Here is a 16,655-nt window from a genome sequence, read left to right as displayed (position 1 = left end):
CAGCTTATCTCAGGTAGGGTGTGTTAGGGGTGCTAATACCTTCCCTAACCACAACCAGTCCCTTACCCGGGAATCTCTGACAAGACCAGTACATCTGGGTTTCCTAGTAACCCTCAATTGAATACTAGGTGGCGACTCCAACGAACCAATCAAATTCAAGCAATCAAACATAACGACGATAAAATCGCCAGCCGACGCCGCGCGGATTTTTTGACGTGCGACAACCTTGTTTGGAGTGTTGAGTTGCAGTATGTAGCTTCTATACACACATGACATGATGCATTGTTTAGCATCGATCCTAACTATGTCAGGACCAGTGTTTTAAGACCCGGCCCGGCCCGGCGGGTCGACCCGGGACCCGGGCGACCCGGGTCTGTGGCCGGGCCGGGTCCAAGTAAAAAACAGGCTGGGAATTGACCCGGTCGACCCGGAGGGTTGACCCGGGAACCGGCCGGCCCGGCCAAACCCGGCTGAGACCCGGGTATATTTTTTTTTTATATCCTCATGCCCGAAACGACGTCGTTTTGGCCTTTACAATTAAAAAGCCAAAACGACAACAGCAGAGGGACGAAAGCATTGCAATTTACAGAGCACCGAACTGCAGAAGTGAGAAGAAGACCTAATTAATTTCAAGAAATTTTCAAACCCATTTCACTCTCAGTCGCGAAGAAGAGCAGATGAGCAGAAGACTCTTGAATCCTTGATCGCCGTTTCAATTCTGAGCATAAGGTTAGATGAGCTTTTACTGGTTTCTTTCTTCTTTCGCCTTTCGCTATCCTCTATTTCATCTTCTTCCCTCTCGATTGAACTTGCAGGAGAGTATAACAGTGGCATCGGTTCTTCCCTCTGTTGACCCATCAATTCTTCCCATCGATTGACCCAACGATTCTTCCCACAGGTATGTATCTCGTTTTCTCTGTTCTTTTATTTTTCTGCGATTTCAAAGCCTCGGTCGGAGACCTTTACAGTCACCTCCTTTATCTTTATAGTTAGTGGTTCTATCTTAGTTTCTTTCCATTTTTGTTTTAGATTATTATTTTGTGTTTTCGACAGTACTGGATTGTGAAAACTGAAATGTGAATATTTCGTTCTTTAATTTTTGTAGCTGTGAATATTCTGCAAGTAGCTGTGAATATTGTTGTTAATTTTTGGTCGTCCCTGTTCGTTTACTTCTGCTTAAGTTGATATTGGTTGACTGTTCGTTTGCTTCAGCTTCTGTTTCTGCTTCCGTGATGTTGATATATTGATTTTATGAATGGTGTTGGCCATTTCAGTTTTCTGTGATGTTGATATAATGGTTGGCCGTTTAACTGAATTTGTGAGAATTAGTTATTAGTTATTGTTGAATTGAACTTGTTGAGTTCTAAGATAAGACAGGATGAAGTATTGTGTGCAGTAGCATGAAATCAGAATTTTGTTATAGAAATGAATTGAAACTTTAATTATGGTAGTAATTAGTAATCTCGTTGAAAGAATTTTCCAATGATATCTTATAAATTATGCCAGGTCCTTAAAATGTCTTCACATGATGGTAGTACTCCAAGTAGTGATCCTTCAACGGCCCAATCATCTCAACCTTCAATTTCCATGTCAAGTGGTAGTAGAGGAAGAACAGATTTGGCATGGGGTCATTGTAGAGAAGCTCCTGAACTTAGTGTTGGATGTAAAAAAACTAAATTAGTATGTTTATATTGTGTTAAAGTATTTGCGGGTGGTGGCATTAATCGATTTAAGCAACACTTAGCTGGAGCTAAAGGAGAAGTTGAACAATGTCGCAAATGTCCTCCTGATGTTCGACATCAAATGCTTTTGAACCTTAAAGGAAATGTTGAAACAAAAAAAAGAGTTAGAGAAATGCAAGCAGATTTCAATCCATTTAATGCACAACAAAGAGAGCATGAAGAGATGATGATTAGGCAATTAGAAGATGATGGTGATGATGATGATGAGGAGGAGGATGATGAGGATGTCAATACTAAAAAACATATGTTACCACCGAAGGTTGCAAAAAAGAAAAAGATTCAAAGCACCAGCACTGTAAAACAATCAACTACAAGTTATGGAAAGCAGAAGAAATCTGCAACATTAGGGACATATTTCATGCCGAGAACAACTCCTGGTGCTCAAAAGTCTCTTCAGAATTGTTGGCAAAGGAAAGAAGCAGTTGAACGGTGTGATCTTGCTTTAGCGAAGTGGATGTTTGATGCATGTGTGCCATTTAATGCCGTTAACTCTGTGTATTATCAGCATGCCATAGATGCTGTAACAACCATGGGTCCTGGTTATAAAGGACCAAATTTACATGCTATCCGTGGTTATTACTTGGCAAAAGCGGTTGATGAAGTGAAGATTTATGTTGAGAGTTATCGAGAGATTTGGAAGAAGACTGGTTGCACATTAATGGCTGATGGATGGACTGATCAGAAGAGGAGGACTTTAATTAACTTCTTAGTATATTGTCCTAAAGGAACAGTTTTTTTGAAAACCGTGGATGTATCAGATGTCTCAAAGACTGCTAGATTGTTGTATCAGTTGTTTAGAGAGGTTGTTTTATATGTTGGGGTAGAAAACATTGTGCATATGGTGACTGATAATGCTGCAAATTATGTTGCTGCTGGCAGGTTATTGATGGAAGAATTTCCTTCAATATTGTGGTCTCCTTGTGCTGCTCATTGCATCAACCTCATACTCCAGGACATTGGTAAATTGCAGTCAGTTTGTTGTGTTGTTGAGCATGCTTCTGGTATCACAAAGTACATTTATAATCATTGTTATCCATTGTATTTGATGAGGAAGTTCACTAGAGGAAAAGAAATACTTCGTCCAGCTCCTACTCGTTTTGCCACCAATTTCATTGCATTGCAAAGCATTTTAGCTCATAAAGATGAGTTGAGAGCTATGGTGACATCTAGGGAATGGGTCTCATCTGCTTATGCTAAAGATATCCAAGGAAAAAATTTTGTTGACAGTGTGCTAGACTCTTTGTTTTGGGAAGAATGTGTAATAATTGTGCGAATGAGTGAACCTTTAGTTCGAGTTCTACGATTGGTTGATGGTGATGATAGACCTTCGATGTGATATTTGTATGATGCTATTCATCATGCAAAAGAAGAAATGATGAGGAGATTTCAAAAGAGAAAGCCTAAAGTGAAACCTTTCATAGACATTATCAATAATCGGTGGGATGGACAATTTTATAGAAATCTTTTTGCAGCGGCATTTTGGTTGAATCCTCGATTTCAATATGATGCAAATATAATGGATAAACATATGAGAACCATTTCTGGACTTCTAGATGTTCTTGAGAAGTATGCACATGGAAATCTACCATTGCAAAGTAAGATTACAAGTGAGATGAAGTTTTTTAGGAATGCTGAACATGACTTTGGCCGAGCGTCTGCAATAAATAATCGCACGCTTATGCCTCCAGGTATATAATTTTTATATTTAAAAATATTATTTGACATAGTCTTTCACAATTGACATAGTTTTACATTATTTATTATTTTTTTGTATAGATGAATGGTGGATGACATATGGAACCAGCGCTCCAAATCTACAACAATTGGCTATACGAGTGTTAAGTCAAACTTGTAGTTCTTCGGGATGTGAGAGAAATTGGAGTATGTTTGAACATATTCATTCCAAGAAGAGAAATAGATTGGAGCACCAAAGGCTTAATGATCTTGTTTACGTCCACTGCAATCTAAGATTGAAGCAAAAGTATTTTTCTTTTCTCTAATTCCTTAAATATTATTTTATCTTGTTTAGTAGCATTATTAATACTTATATTGTGTTTACCTTCACTTTTAATATATAGGAATTATTGGAAAGGAAGAAATTATGATCCAATTAATGTTGAGACAATTTTTGACATTGAAAATTGGGTAGTCGAAGATGACCCATCAATCTTGACAACGGAAGAAGTAGAGAGTTTTCACCAAGCTCTATCAACTATGACCATACAAGATACTTTAGATGATGGTAATTAATGATTGATTATTTAGTGATAAATATTATTTAAAATAAAGTATTGTTTAACACATAATATTTATTTGTTAATTATGTTTGAAATGTAGATGTCATAAATGTTAATGAGATTGAAGATGATTGTGATGATGAAGTTTCAAAGGAGCATGCTGATGATTTATTAGGTGTTGACAAGATTGGCTCATTTCCATCGACATTTGATCCAAATTTTGCTGCCATAGACACAGAAGAACTTAATGTGTTCATTCAACAAAAGTGAATGTGTTGTTGATTTAGAATTTATGTTGTTGGATGTTTTGTTTAAAATATTTTAGAATTTAATTTATGTTGTTGGATGTTTTGTTTAAAATATTTTAGAATTTTATATTTGGTTTGTGTTTTGGATATTGAATTAAATTTATGTTGTTGGTTTAAAATTTAAATTTGGTTTATGTAAGTGTTGCATTGTAAATTTGTAACTAGTTAGGTGTTTTATATATGTGGTTTTTTTTTTGGGTTGACCCGGGTCAACCCATCTGACCCGTGACCCGATCACTGGACCGGGTCGATGACCGGGTCGGGTTTTAAAACTATGGTCAGGACAACTTAGGCTGCCAAGGCTGATTGTAAGAGGAAAAATTCATAAGGAAATAACAACCGGGGAATACAAATATTATTTAGCTAGAAGTTATAAACAATATATGGAATTATGTGATTTGCGCGCGCGACTGATTCTTTTTCTTTTTTTTTATTTACGTGGATGTCCGGGCCAACTTGCGCGTACCACGACTAATCTCACGGCTCACTGAACACCCTGCAAACCCAGTGGACATGTAAGGCATCACGGGGGTGACAGACGTGCACATGAGGACTCGAACCCAGGAGCAGCAGGAGGAGACAAGCCCCTCCTACCGCCAGGCCAAGACCCTCGGTGCACATGAGGACTGATTCTTGTTATTATGGTTTCTTATGCTGAGCTGAATAACATTGCTGGAGAAAGAAAATAAAGGTCATAATATTCACAATATTCATCAATGAAAATTCACTTCATTTGCATCTTTTTTGTGTTTTTCAGAACGTGGAGAAGAACGTGTGGACTACATTTCTGGAATTCCTCCAACACGTTGAGTAGATTTTCCTACAGTATTCCATGGAACTGGTCGACAAACCTTGCCCCGAGCTTTAGAGCCCGTTTCACTGGCTTCGAAAGCTGATCAGTATCTTCTTTTCACTTCTGTCTATGAGCTTGCAGCCCAAGTCATTGACGCTTTAAAGTTGAAGTTAGCTTTCCCTGTCTACCCTGTTGGCCCTCCTAGACCTTATTTCGAACCCAAAGACTACACATCAGTTATTAGCAGTAATCACGATATCCCTGGCTTCATTGAATGGCTAAATTCCCAACCTAAAGGTTCTGTGCTCTATGTTTCAATGGGAAGTTTCCTTTCAGTTTCAAGTTCCCAATTGAATGAAATTGTTGCCGGGGTTCATAATAGCGGCGTTCGGTTCTTGTTGGTGTCACGAGGGGAAACAACTCTTTTTAAAGATGGTTGTGGTGACATGGGGCAAGTAGTGCCATAGTGTGATCAATTGAGGGTGTTGCGCCATCCTGCTATTGGTGGTTTTTGGACACATTGTGGGTGGAATTCCACTCTAGAAGCTGTTTTTGCTGGAGTTCCAATGCTTACTTCTCCTATATTTTGGGATCAAATTTCAAAAAGCAAAATGTTGTGTGTAGCCCCGCATCATATGATGGGGGACCACCACATTAATTAAGAAGAGACAATTGGCTACCTCTTTGATTTAAATTAAATGAAACTGCCACTGTAGAGGCAGTAGCAATTTTGAACAAGAGAGGAGAAGAAAACCGAGAGAAAGAAAGAAGAAGAGGCAGCAGAGCAGCCTGTGTCCTGTGTTCTTCCTTTGATTTCCAGCTCGTTCACGGTTGGATTGAGCTGAGATTTTGACAGCAGCTTCTAGACACGTTCCTCTTCATTCTGGACGGTTGGATCAAAGATTGGTGCTATGGAAGCTGGTTGTTTTGACAGAAAACGGGGCTGTTAGTTTGTGAGTTTTTCTCAAATAATTCTCCTTTAATCTTGTTGTAATCCAAAAATAAATTATTCTTAATGATATATATGTTGTATCCCTTAGTTGAATCTAAGAAAAAACAGTTGTGATCCCATTATTTATTGATAGTGGAAGTTTTTAGGTGGACTAAGATCCGTTTTTTCCACATCGAGTTTTCCATGTAAAAATCTTGGTGTTGATTGGTGTGATTATTTGCATTATATTTGATCATTGTTTGATTCTATTTTTACTGCATAAAGAGAGAAAAAAATTGAAACTTGTGATTTGTGAATTGATCCGGGTAAATTGGTGTCCGATCGTTCCTAGTTTTCCCAACACAAAATAATTGTGGAAGACTGGGAGATAGGGTGGAGAGTGAAGAGAGAGGTTGGAAGTGAAAATATGGTGACACGAGAAGAAATTGCAAAGCTAGTGAAAAGTTTTATGGATGCAGAGAACAGTGAGGTGAAAGAAATGAGGAAGAGAGCTAAATAACTTCAAGAGACTTGCAGTGCAGCAATTGCAAAGGGTGGATCATCTGACACCAACCTTGATTCTTTCATCAGGGACATTTCACAAGGCCAGGCCAAGTGAGCAGATTGATTATGAATTAAGTATTGTTATTGAATAATGCATTAATTGCTAGCTGATTTAAGGTCTGCGACGATGCGTTTTCGGAAATGATTGTGAATTTGGAACTCTTCTTTACGAAATCTGCATTATAATATCGAAGTCTTTAAGCAGAATACGTTGATTAGACATTTAGGCTCTGTGGATACCAATTTAGCCCCCGTCATTTGCAAAATCGCAGAAGGACAAAGGCAATATAATCACAATTTACGTTAATTCCGTGACCACTTGTATTTACGTAATCCAAATCTCTTCGCTCACGGTATATAAATCCAGAGCATAAATAAATATGTATGTTGGTGAGATGTTAGTTTCTTGGTGCATAAATCCAACAAGACAAGGACAAGAACTTGCAACAACTTTGCTGTAGTAAAGCGATAGCTTCGTTAAAAGACATCTGCGAGTGGTTTGTGTATTTTTATTTGAATAGAGCATTGATCCAAAGGCTGGGAGCATTAACATGTCACGCTTCCTGAATTATGCGGGCAACACACAGATAAAACAGAAACGTCAAAATCAAATCAAGTGGTGATATTGTCATCTTGTAAATCTCTTTTAACTGCACATCATGTGCGAGTCCTTGTCTTGCTAGCCTTTGATTGCTTCCGTTCTACTACAAATTATGGACAGAGAACACCTTCCGTTCAAATCATTCTAGATATACAGATGGACTCTAACATGGACGCCGTTGACCAGCGATCAACAACCAACTGCCATGTGTTAGCAGTGCCCTATCCTGGCAGAGGCCATGTCAACCCCATGATGAATCTCTGCAAGTTACTATCTTCAAAGAAACATGATATTCTCTTCACTTTTGTTGTTACTGAAGAGTGGCTTGGATTCATTGGCTCTGATACTAAACCCAGCAACATTAGATTTGCCTCGATACCAAATGTCATCCCTTCTGAACTAGTCCGTGGAGCTGATTTTCCTGGATTCTATGAGGCTGTGATGACAAAGATGGAAGGTCCATTTGAACGGCTACTTGATCAGCTTGACCCGCCAGTGACTACTATCATAGCCGATGCCGAGTTACTATGGGCAATCACCATTGCAAACAAGAGAAATATTCCAGTGGCCACTCTTTACACTTTGTCAGCAACCGTATTTTCAATATTGTATCATTTTGCTCGCATAAAAGACCTGCAAAAGCTAGCCAATTTGTTAGGTACATCTATATATTCTTGCTTTTATTCAAAATTGATATTTTATTCCTTTTGAGACTTGACGAATAGAAATCACTGATGGAAATTGGTGTATGTTTGCCTATATTTAGATGATGGAGAAGAGATTGTGGACAACATTCAAGGAATTTCTTCAAAGCATGTATTAGACCTTCGAACAATCTTCAATGGAGGCGAGGCACGAGTTATGCAGCTTACTTTGGAAAGCATTTCATGGGTGCCAAGAGCACAATATCTTCTAATCAACTCCGTCTACGAGCTTGAATCCCAAGCCCTCGACGCACTAAAAGCAAAATTACATTTACCAATCTATCCAGTTGGTCCTTCCATACCTTACTTTGAACTTAAGGACAACTATTGTGTCACTGCAGGTTCTGATAGCACCAACTATTTCCAATGGCTGGATTCCCAACCTACAGGCTCTGTTTTGTATGTATCATTAGGAAGTTTCTTTTCAATTTCCAGCAAGCAAATGGATGAAATTGCTTCTGGGTTGAGAAATAGTGGTGTTAGATATTTGTGGGTGGCTCGTGGAGAAGCTTTACGGCTAAAAGAGAGTTGTGGTGAAAAGGGGATAGTGGTCCCATGGTGTGACCAGTTGCAGGTCTTGTGTCATTCTTCTGTAGGGGGGTTTTGGACACATTGTGGGTGGAATTCGAGTCTTGAAGCTGTTTTTGCAGGGATTCCAATGCTTGCTCTCCCTTTATTTTTCGATCAGGTTCCCAATAGTAAGCAGATTGTTGAAAACTGGAGAATTGGGTGGCAAATGAAGAAAGATGAGGGGACTAAAATTTTGGTTAAAGGAGAGGAAATTACAGCGCTTGTGCAAAGGTTTATGGATACGGAGAACAGTGAGGGGAAGGATATGAGAAGAAGAGCGAAAATGCTTCAGCAACTGTGCGGGCAAGCAATAGCAAAAGACGGATCTTCTGATAAAAACCTTGATGCTTTTATCAGAGATATTTCATAAAATTCCTGATGCTTGCAACTTGTAGATATTTCAGAAGCCTGTTTAAGCAGCTTAATGTAATTGAAGTCTACTAGATTTCATGATTTGAAGCTTGTATCAATTGGCTTTTCATGGAGTTCACAAGTATCTGAAACATTACTCATTTAGATGTAAACTGCAAATCCATCAGAGAGCTGTCGACCGTTTTGACAATTTCTTTGACTGGGCAGGTGATCATTCTTAGATTGAATAGCATCAGCATTTCTTTCTTTCTTTCTTTCTTTGGTATAGATCAGCATTTCTTTAAATCAACAGGATTGGAGCAAGTAAAATCCTAGCAAAAAGAAATAGAAAGAATGGAAGATGAATCTAAGATCATATTTGCATTCCTGAAAGATGATACGTTGTTATATTTTATGGATCCAGATGCAGAAATTTAATGGGATTCGCTTTATGCTATGCTTCCTTCGTGTGAGGTTTAGAGAGCGGACATGAACATGTGGACTGCATTCCAGGAGTTCCTTCCTTCATTACTGGGAGCAACCAATACATATTGAGTCAGACAGTGGCGATTTTCTCATTTGGGCAACCCATACATCATTTTCCAGTGCCCAAATGGATGAAATTGCCGGCGGTTTGCATGATAATGGTGTTTGATACTTGTGGGTTGGTCGAGGAGACACTTCTAGGTTGAAAGAGGTTCGTTGATGAAAGCCCATTTCGATATTGCGGACTCTGTTATCATCCATGTTTTTTAATTAGGGCCCAGAGAAAGTTCAAGCCCACACCAATGACAATGGCCTGTCACAGTCCCCTTTCTTTTGGCATCGCAGGACCACTCATGTTGAAAGAGACCAAACATAACAGTAGGATTACAAATTAAAGTGATTGCGGTTAAAATCACAGCAAAATCTAAAAATATAAAAAAATTTTAAATAAAATTTTAAATTTTAAATTTTAAATTTTTTAAAAAACATAATTATAACTGTGTTACTATACTTAACCTTAAAATATAGTAATTTGGATGTATCAACAGCTAATTTCTTTTCCTTTTTTAAAAAAGAAATCTGAAAATATTGATAGTTTTTTATTTATTTTTTGGTTTTAATAATCAAAGTATTCTCCGACCGATAGTAAACCGTTTATATTTATGATATATTTTAAACCGTGAACGATATAAATTAATTGATATGTGAACGAAAATAATTAACATTAACACCGTGCAAACTAGACCTCGATAACACATTAACCTCCAAATTGCTGGGAAAACAGAAAAGATTAATTGGGCGTAACTATATTTCCGTTTAGATCTAGCTAGGTTCAGATTATTTTTTTTTAATTTTTTTTCGTATCCTAATTAATTTACAACCATTCCTTACTAGAGGGGGGGGTGTTACACTACAAGGTCGATGTTGATATACCAAATGCTAATGTTCAAACAATGAGTATAGCAAACAAAATGATGCCGTGTCAACAAAAATAAAATTGAATGGTGCAAGAAAGAGTAATTTTATGGTGTTCATGGGTAATTATAATTATTGAACTTGAATCGAGTCTTGAAAATAGAAAAAAAAAAGTGTATGTTTGGAGTTTTAAATCTTAGATGATTTATTTCTAAACAATACATGTTAAATGTGAATGTAAACTTTTTTTCTTCCTGTGCACGGGGACCAAAATACCGATGACATGTCGAGTGTTCTAAACACTTCAAGATGGTGTGACTTATTGATTGATTAATCAAATTCAGGAGCACACTCTTTCCTTCAGAATAATTATTGTAGGTAGGGTTTTTTTAAAAAAATTATTTTGATGTGGTAATATTAAAAATAAAATTTAAAAATTTAAAAAAATATTTTAATATATTTTTAAAAAATTAAACACTTTAAAAAGTAATCGTCATTGCAATCTCAAACACTATTTAAATTAATTTAATATAATATAAAAATAATTAAAAAAATAAAAGTTCGATGTTTTAATTAAAAAAGACAGAAATTTAAGAATGAATTTTTTATTTAAATAAAAATTAGTTTCTGATTTAGTATATTATGACTTTTGATATTTTTATTAAAAGAAAAAAATAAAATATTTATAAAAATCATATGAAATGAATATCTATTTGTCATGTATAATAATACTTTTCAAAAATACTTTTTAATTCAAAATATATTAAAAATATTTTTTTTAGATTTTTATTTTATTTTTAATATGGACATTTTAAAATAATTAAAAAATATTTTAAAAATATTAATTTAATATTTTTAAGTGGAAAAAAAACAGATTGAACGTATTATCAAAGACATGATTGGTTTGTTTGACGTACTACCTTCTCCGTCTTAGATACTAAGGTAATTGATGTCTTTAATGATGGCCGGGTCCTGCAATAATTTGATTTATTTGTTATAAATTTGCAACTTGATGGGTGATTGCCTTGCCTAACAATTGTTTTTTTTTTTTTTTTTCATTAGCTCCGCCTCCACGTTCTCTCAGCCTTTTGGTCTTCAATGAGTAAATATTGTAACGTTCAAATCAATACCCACATGTATGCTATCCCTATATAAACACCCAGCCATGATCAATCTCCACACCACTTTCGAAATGGCTTTTAATCTCATGCTCTTTCTCTTGGTTGCTTTCTCTGCATGCTGCAGCAGCTTGGACTGCAACAAGGCCACAGCCACGGCCACGGCCCGACCATTAGCCTCGGCCTCGAACCTCACGGTTCGCTTGAAATTAGATGAAGAGTCATCGAGTTGCTGGGACTCTTTGATTCAGCTCCAAGCATGCACTGGGGAGATCATTCTTTTTTTCCTCAACGGAGAGACTCAACTAGGCCATAGCTGTTGCCAGGCTCTGCATACAATTGGTGAACATTGCTGGCCTAACATGATTGATACACTCGGGTTTACCACTGAAGAGGGCCAAATACTTGAAGGCTACTGCGATAAAGCTACCGATTCCAAAGATCCGTATGCACCATCTGTAACTAATGTTGTTCCAAAGCAACCTTTGCTTCCTTGATTAGTTGTGGCTGGCTAGCTGTTGATAATAGCTAGCAGCAGCAATAATATAATAATAATAATAACGAATAAAAAAACGAATAATTACACTCTTTAATTACATTCGAAATAGAAATGTTGGTTCCTTATAAGTAAAGCTCTACTTTTATATTTAGTGCTATGTTTCATGTCCATTGAGTTTTTTTCTTACAAATTCCTAATAATACGTACATTTTACAATGATTTTGGTTATATGTCAAAAGATAAATTAAGAGCCAATTTGTTTTTACATTTTAAAATTTTAAAAAAATTAAATTTTTTATTTTTTATCTATTTCAATTTTTTTTTTGTATTTTTTAGATCTTGACGTGCTGATATTAAAAATAAAATTTTAAAAATAAAAAAAATATTTCAATATATTTTCAAGCAAAAAAATACTTTAAAAAATAATATTTATTACCATAATAATTTTTCATTTCTTAACATTTATACATTGGTTATCTTTTTATAGACAATTTACAAAAAAATGAGGCTAAAACTGAATCAAGGAATTCATGAAAACGAGCCATTAGAAAAGTGAGATTCATCAATATCATTGCATCCAATATTAATTAAGATCACTATATATCCAGTAACGGGTAATATCTTTAAAGTTTTTCCTTGCTATTATTTATTACTTTTCTTTCCATGATATAACTACCGTAGTAATAGAATTGATATCATTTACGATTTAATTTGTTTCTTAGGAATCGACATTTTTTTAATGATTAATGGATTTTTAAATCGACATCAATATATTCTTGCAAAGAGAAATAAGGTACTAAATCCTGAAATTCAAATCTCATCATTGTCAAATACACTTAAAAGTTCCATAAATTAAGCTAAATTAGATAAGGAAAATAGATAAAATAAAAAATAAAAAGAAATGGTGATAGAGAGAGATTCAAGGAAAAGAATTACCTGAAATAACAGAAAAAGAAAAGGAAAAATAGAGAATTGTGAAAGGAAAACTTTAAGTGTAAGGTTTATTTTTGTTAAGGGAAAGAAATTTTTTTTCCAGAGTTAAGAAAAGAAAGACGTTTTATTTTCTTAAAAGACTTAATTTATCTTATTTTATTTTTACTGAAAACACTTTTCATTAATTAATTTTCTCAAAGTGGTTCCCACAAAATTATTTTATATGAAACAAACGAGTCCTCTGAGCTAGAGTTCAATGCTAGATGGACTCTGACTGAATTTCAGCTGGGCAATAAGCCCAAGATCGGCCTAGAACGGACAAGAAGATGCCAGCCCAGGGTTGGATGCAGGCACGCCTAGACTAGACATGTATATCCACTACAACCCAACCCAAGGTATAAAAAAATGTTTAGAAGAGCAGCTAGGGGAAAAAAATAAAAAATAAAAAAAAAGTAAAAAGTACCCCCAATGAGACGAAATAGCAACAATGATGCCCACCGAAAAACTGAACCTGTCCCCGACATGCCTCCTAAAAGAGTGGCCCAAGTCATTTTGGTAATTAGCTGACGATTCCTGTCTATCATTGAACTACAATCTCAATCGTCGGTCCTCTCCTCCATTTGTGAAGAGATAGTCTTTCAGATTTGAGGTTCAGTGTAATAATTTATTTTAAATGCAAATGTACGATCTATCTTTCTCTTCAACTAATAATAATAATAATATTCACGTTCTGCACCAGGGCTTGTAGCACAGCGGCAGAGTGAAGGTTTCTTTGTCTCTGTCACTTGGATTCGAGTCCTAGCGTGCATGTCTGTCACCCCCGCGGTATTTTACATGTCTACTGGGCTTGCAGGGTGTTCAGTGGGTCCGGGGATTAGTTGTGGTGCGCGTAAGCTGGCCCGGACACCCCGAGTTACAAAAAAAAAAAAATATCCACGTTCTAACCCTTTAATATATAATCAGCAGTAAAAATTTGAGATTAAAAATTTTATTGTCCTTGTAATTTCAGTAATTCTATAATTATTAATATTGATAGTCACTAAAGGTTTACTTAATCATTAACTTTAAAATTCACAAATATTAATTAAGATACATGTAAGTTGGCTGGACACCTCATATAAATTAAAAAAATAAATAATTAAAAATAAAAATACCGATGTCATGATCTAGAGATAACTAGCCTACGAGGAGGTTGCCATTTTGCGCCTTCGCATATTAATTCTAACAATATTCTAGGGATTCCATTTTATTTTTATTTTTCATTCATTAGAGGGTTTTAGCTGGGTGCGTTAACAAAATTATTTGTCCTTATTTCTTGTTTAATTTCATATTGTCAGGGCCGGGTTGGTTGTAAGAAAGAGTGAACTTTTACTATTAAAAAAATAAAAATAGAAGGATCTTTCCATTCTGAGGATCCGTCTCCAACCAACCCCTGACTCAATGTCACCGAGCTAACTCGAAAGAATACCAGGCTGACGACTATGAAAAAGGGCAAAAAGAAACAGTCAAACAAGCCATTGTTTAGATTATTTTTCCCACAACGCACGCAGACATGATATAGCAATCCAACTAACCCCGATGACCATATAAATCGCTGCAAAAACCAGGGCAAACGCTACGTCCTAAAAGCTTATTCAAGCAACGCCCTTATGGAAAATTCAATATTGGAAAGGTCATTTTCACAAAAGGAAAATTAAAAAGCATTTTCCAACGAGGGACGTGTTAAATTAACCGCTTCTATATTTGACTTCAAGAAATCTTGCACATAAAATACTCGTACCCTAGCTATTTGAAGCTAGCTAGCTAGCTCTAAACCTTCGCTTAGATATATACGTACAAACGCAGGGGAAAGTTGCTGCGCAGTTAGAATAATATTTAAAACTGTGATTTTCTTCTTACAAACTTTAAAACTAATATTAAAATGGGTTTTCCAAGATTCTTCTCACAAGAACAGTGCACTTCTGAATTGCTTTGTAGCCCCCATTTCACGTGATAAGATTGAAACAAAGGATGTATGTTATTATTTAGAGATTGGAACAACACAACCATAATTATATATATGCTTGTTATTAAGATGCCAGGATGTGTTAACGTGTTCTGTTAATTATTAAGCCAGCGGTCTGTCATGAGCTAGCAAGCTAGCTAGCTAGAAATGATGGTTAATTTAGCATTTCAATTTTATAATCATGTGTGTTGAAAGAGAACTACCAAAGGGGACAACAAGCCCCGTAATAAGTAACGTCTTAATGAAGAAAAGAGAATTAATGTAAACCCGACCGTGTTTATATCTCACATGCGGTAGTACTACTGTATATTGGCCTGTTAACGATCGACGTTGACCCCTTAACTCAATATCCTACATGAAGTTTGTTTTTGTCTCATCTATTCCAAGAACTAAAATTATTAGTCTCTCTCTTTCACATGGACACGCACGTGCATACTGCTTAATTACACGCAATCATGGATTTGGTTTCCATGAGAAACACAGAGCTAGAACGAGAGCAAGCTAGCTAGGTCAATATTGAACTCAAAATTGATTAGAGAGAACCTTGAACAAAAAGGGTACTAATTATTCATTAAAAAAAAACAATTTTCAAGTACTACTCAAGTCCAGAGAGACTCTCTCTTAAGAGGGTCTTGGATTACATTGCTAGAAGAGGCAAAGGTAAAATATTGAGGAATGTTATTGAAGTTATTACTACTGGCTAAAAGAAGTGCCTTCTCATCTTGGTCTAGCTGGGTTGGTAAGGTAGGCTCTTGTTGCATCTGGATGCAATTCATCTCTGCTTGAGTAGCTGCAAGTTGTATTTGCAACTGTGATACTTGATTTTGTAAGTAAGATATTGCACCAACACATCCATACACTGGGTCTCGCACTCTTGCATTTGCTTCATAAACTAAACTGCTCACAGCATCTACTCTCTGATGAATTGGAATCTCCTGCAAGATTACAATAACCTCATCATTTAAAGGATCATCATTAATATTAAAAACTGCGCAAACAACGTGCTTTGCTGTTTTCATACACGCATGGTATAGATCACACACACAAATTAATTAAGGAGAGAGGGGGAACCTGCAACATTTTGCTAACATTACTAGCACCAAAGACCTTGTGAACAATGGCAAACTTATGGGGATCATCAGAAGGAAAGTAAGGGGCAAAGATGCAGTCTTTGGCGCACCGGCGCCTTAGCAGTTTGCAGGATGCACATGGTGACGAACCCCCCATGTTTTCGTCTTAAAATAACTCAAAGAAAATTCTCTTTTGATGCAGATAGGTAGAGAGAAAGATATAAAGAAATCCAAAAGGAAGCTCAATGTGGAACAAAATGAGATTAGAATGTGTATTTATAATAGTTGAGGGATGTGCTAGCCTAGTGTGTAGAATGGATGCACATGCATGTTCAAGTTAAAATAAAGAGATTATCATTATAATTAAACAAATAATAAAGTACATGGAAAGAAGCAGCTATGATTCCTAATTGTGGAGGAAAGCACCGTGGAAACAATCGCATGCACATAGATTTACAGATTAAGGCTTTTGGTATGAAAATCAAATGGACGAGGTTGACCACCGCCGAGGCGCGTGATGGGCTGGCAATGCATTGGTGTACTAGTACTCTTGTCCACGTTCTTGTTTGACTATTTGTTTCTATGTTCTGATTGCATGTATGTATACTCATGTGAGTATGTTAAAAAAAAAAAAAAGAACAATGTATAGCATGATGATTGTATTATTATACTAATGTCTAAGCCTATGTTACATAAAAAAAATACATGTAGTAAATAAAAGTCTAAACCTCGTAGAGAGTGTGAGAGTCGTTAATTGTGAGGCCGGTTTAGGGTTTTCCAATATGGTGAGAACGATAAGAAACCTACCTAGCTAGCTAACCCGAATCA

At 36.1% G+C, this 16,655-nt stretch overlaps 4 protein-coding genes, 1 long non-coding RNA gene and 1 pseudogene across 5 annotated transcripts; 4 read left to right on the top strand and 2 right to left on the bottom strand.

Annotated features, from left to right (window-relative positions):
• Nucleotides 1-1,905: 1,905 nt before the first annotated feature.
• Nucleotides 1,906-4,249, top strand: LOC133680161 (uncharacterized). The gene is made up of 5 exons (XM_062102978.1): nucleotides 1,906-3,055; nucleotides 3,215-3,430; nucleotides 3,519-3,623; nucleotides 3,892-3,984; nucleotides 4,080-4,249. The coding sequence occupies exons 1-5, from the start codon at nucleotides 1,906-1,908 to the stop codon at nucleotides 4,247-4,249; spliced, it is 1,734 nt and encodes a 577-aa protein (XP_061958962.1).
• Nucleotides 4,250-4,833: 584 nt separating this feature from the next.
• Nucleotides 4,834-6,630, top strand: LOC133680159 (UDP-glycosyltransferase 87A2-like; annotated as a pseudogene).
• Nucleotides 6,631-7,048: 418 nt separating this feature from the next.
• On the bottom strand, nucleotides 7,049-8,128 carry LOC133679688 (uncharacterized). The gene is made up of 2 exons (XR_009836193.1): nucleotides 8,002-8,128; nucleotides 7,049-7,809 (listed from the first exon to the last, which is right to left on the bottom strand). It is a non-coding gene; the product is annotated as an uncharacterized LOC133679688 (long non-coding RNA).
• On the top strand, nucleotides 7,333-9,072 carry LOC133679687 (UDP-glycosyltransferase 87A2-like). Its single transcript, XM_062102360.1, has 2 exons — nucleotides 7,333-7,834; nucleotides 7,943-9,072. The coding sequence occupies exons 1-2, from the start codon at nucleotides 7,333-7,335 to the stop codon at nucleotides 8,818-8,820; spliced, it is 1,380 nt and encodes a 459-aa protein (XP_061958344.1). The 3' UTR covers nucleotides 8,821-9,072.
• Nucleotides 9,073-11,394: 2,322 nt separating this feature from the next.
• Nucleotides 11,395-11,817, top strand: LOC133680158 (egg cell-secreted protein 1.1-like). Its single transcript, XM_062102977.1, has one exon. It carries the CDS (start codon nucleotides 11,395-11,397, stop codon nucleotides 11,815-11,817), a length of 423 nt encoding a protein of 140 aa, XP_061958961.1.
• Nucleotides 11,818-15,301: 3,484 nt separating this feature from the next.
• LOC133679173 (LOB domain-containing protein 12-like) lies at nucleotides 15,302-16,058 on the bottom strand. The gene is made up of 2 exons (XM_062101688.1): nucleotides 15,829-16,058; nucleotides 15,302-15,692 (listed from the first exon to the last, which is right to left on the bottom strand). The coding sequence occupies exons 1-2, from the start codon at nucleotides 15,982-15,984 to the stop codon at nucleotides 15,357-15,359; spliced, it is 492 nt and encodes a 163-aa protein (XP_061957672.1). The 5' UTR covers nucleotides 15,985-16,058; the 3' UTR covers nucleotides 15,302-15,356.
• Nucleotides 16,059-16,655: the final 597 nt, after the last annotated feature.

This window comes from Populus nigra, chromosome 19 (genome assembly GCF_951802175.1).
Source record: "Populus nigra chromosome 19, ddPopNigr1.1, whole genome shotgun sequence".
In the NCBI taxonomy this organism is placed as follows: Eukaryota; Viridiplantae; Streptophyta; class Magnoliopsida; order Malpighiales; family Salicaceae; genus Populus; species Populus nigra.
Note: the sequence above shows the minus strand (reverse complement) of the source record. Positions and strands in the feature narration are given on the sequence as shown.

Excerpts from the sequence above, each read along its gene's own strand:
- LOC133680161 (XM_062102978.1), top strand. The coding sequence starts at position 1,906 with ATGATGATTAGGCAATTAGAAGATGATGGTGATGATGATGATGAGGAG. Across the intron at positions 3,056-3,214 it reads AGTTCTACGATTGGTTGATG|CGGCATTTTGGTTGAATCCT; the intron begins GTGATGATAGAC and ends ATCTTTTTGCAG. Across the intron at positions 3,624-3,891 it reads GGGATGTGAGAGAAATTGGA|TCGAAGATGACCCATCAATC; the intron begins GTATGTTTGAAC and ends AAAATTGGGTAG.
- LOC133679687 (XM_062102360.1), top strand. The coding sequence starts at position 7,333 with ATGGACTCTAACATGGACGCCGTTGACCAGCGATCAACAACCAACTGC. Across the intron at positions 7,835-7,942 it reads AAAGCTAGCCAATTTGTTAG|ATGATGGAGAAGAGATTGTG; the intron begins GTACATCTATAT and ends GCCTATATTTAG.
- LOC133680158 (XM_062102977.1), top strand. The coding sequence starts at position 11,395 with ATGGCTTTTAATCTCATGCTCTTTCTCTTGGTTGCTTTCTCTGCATGC.
- LOC133679173 (XM_062101688.1), bottom strand. The coding sequence starts at position 15,984 with ATGGGGGGTTCGTCACCATGTGCATCCTGCAAACTGCTAAGGCGCCGG. Across the intron at positions 15,693-15,828 it reads ATGTTAGCAAAATGTTGCAG|GAGATTCCAATTCATCAGAG; the intron begins GTTCCCCCTCTC and ends GTAATCTTGCAG.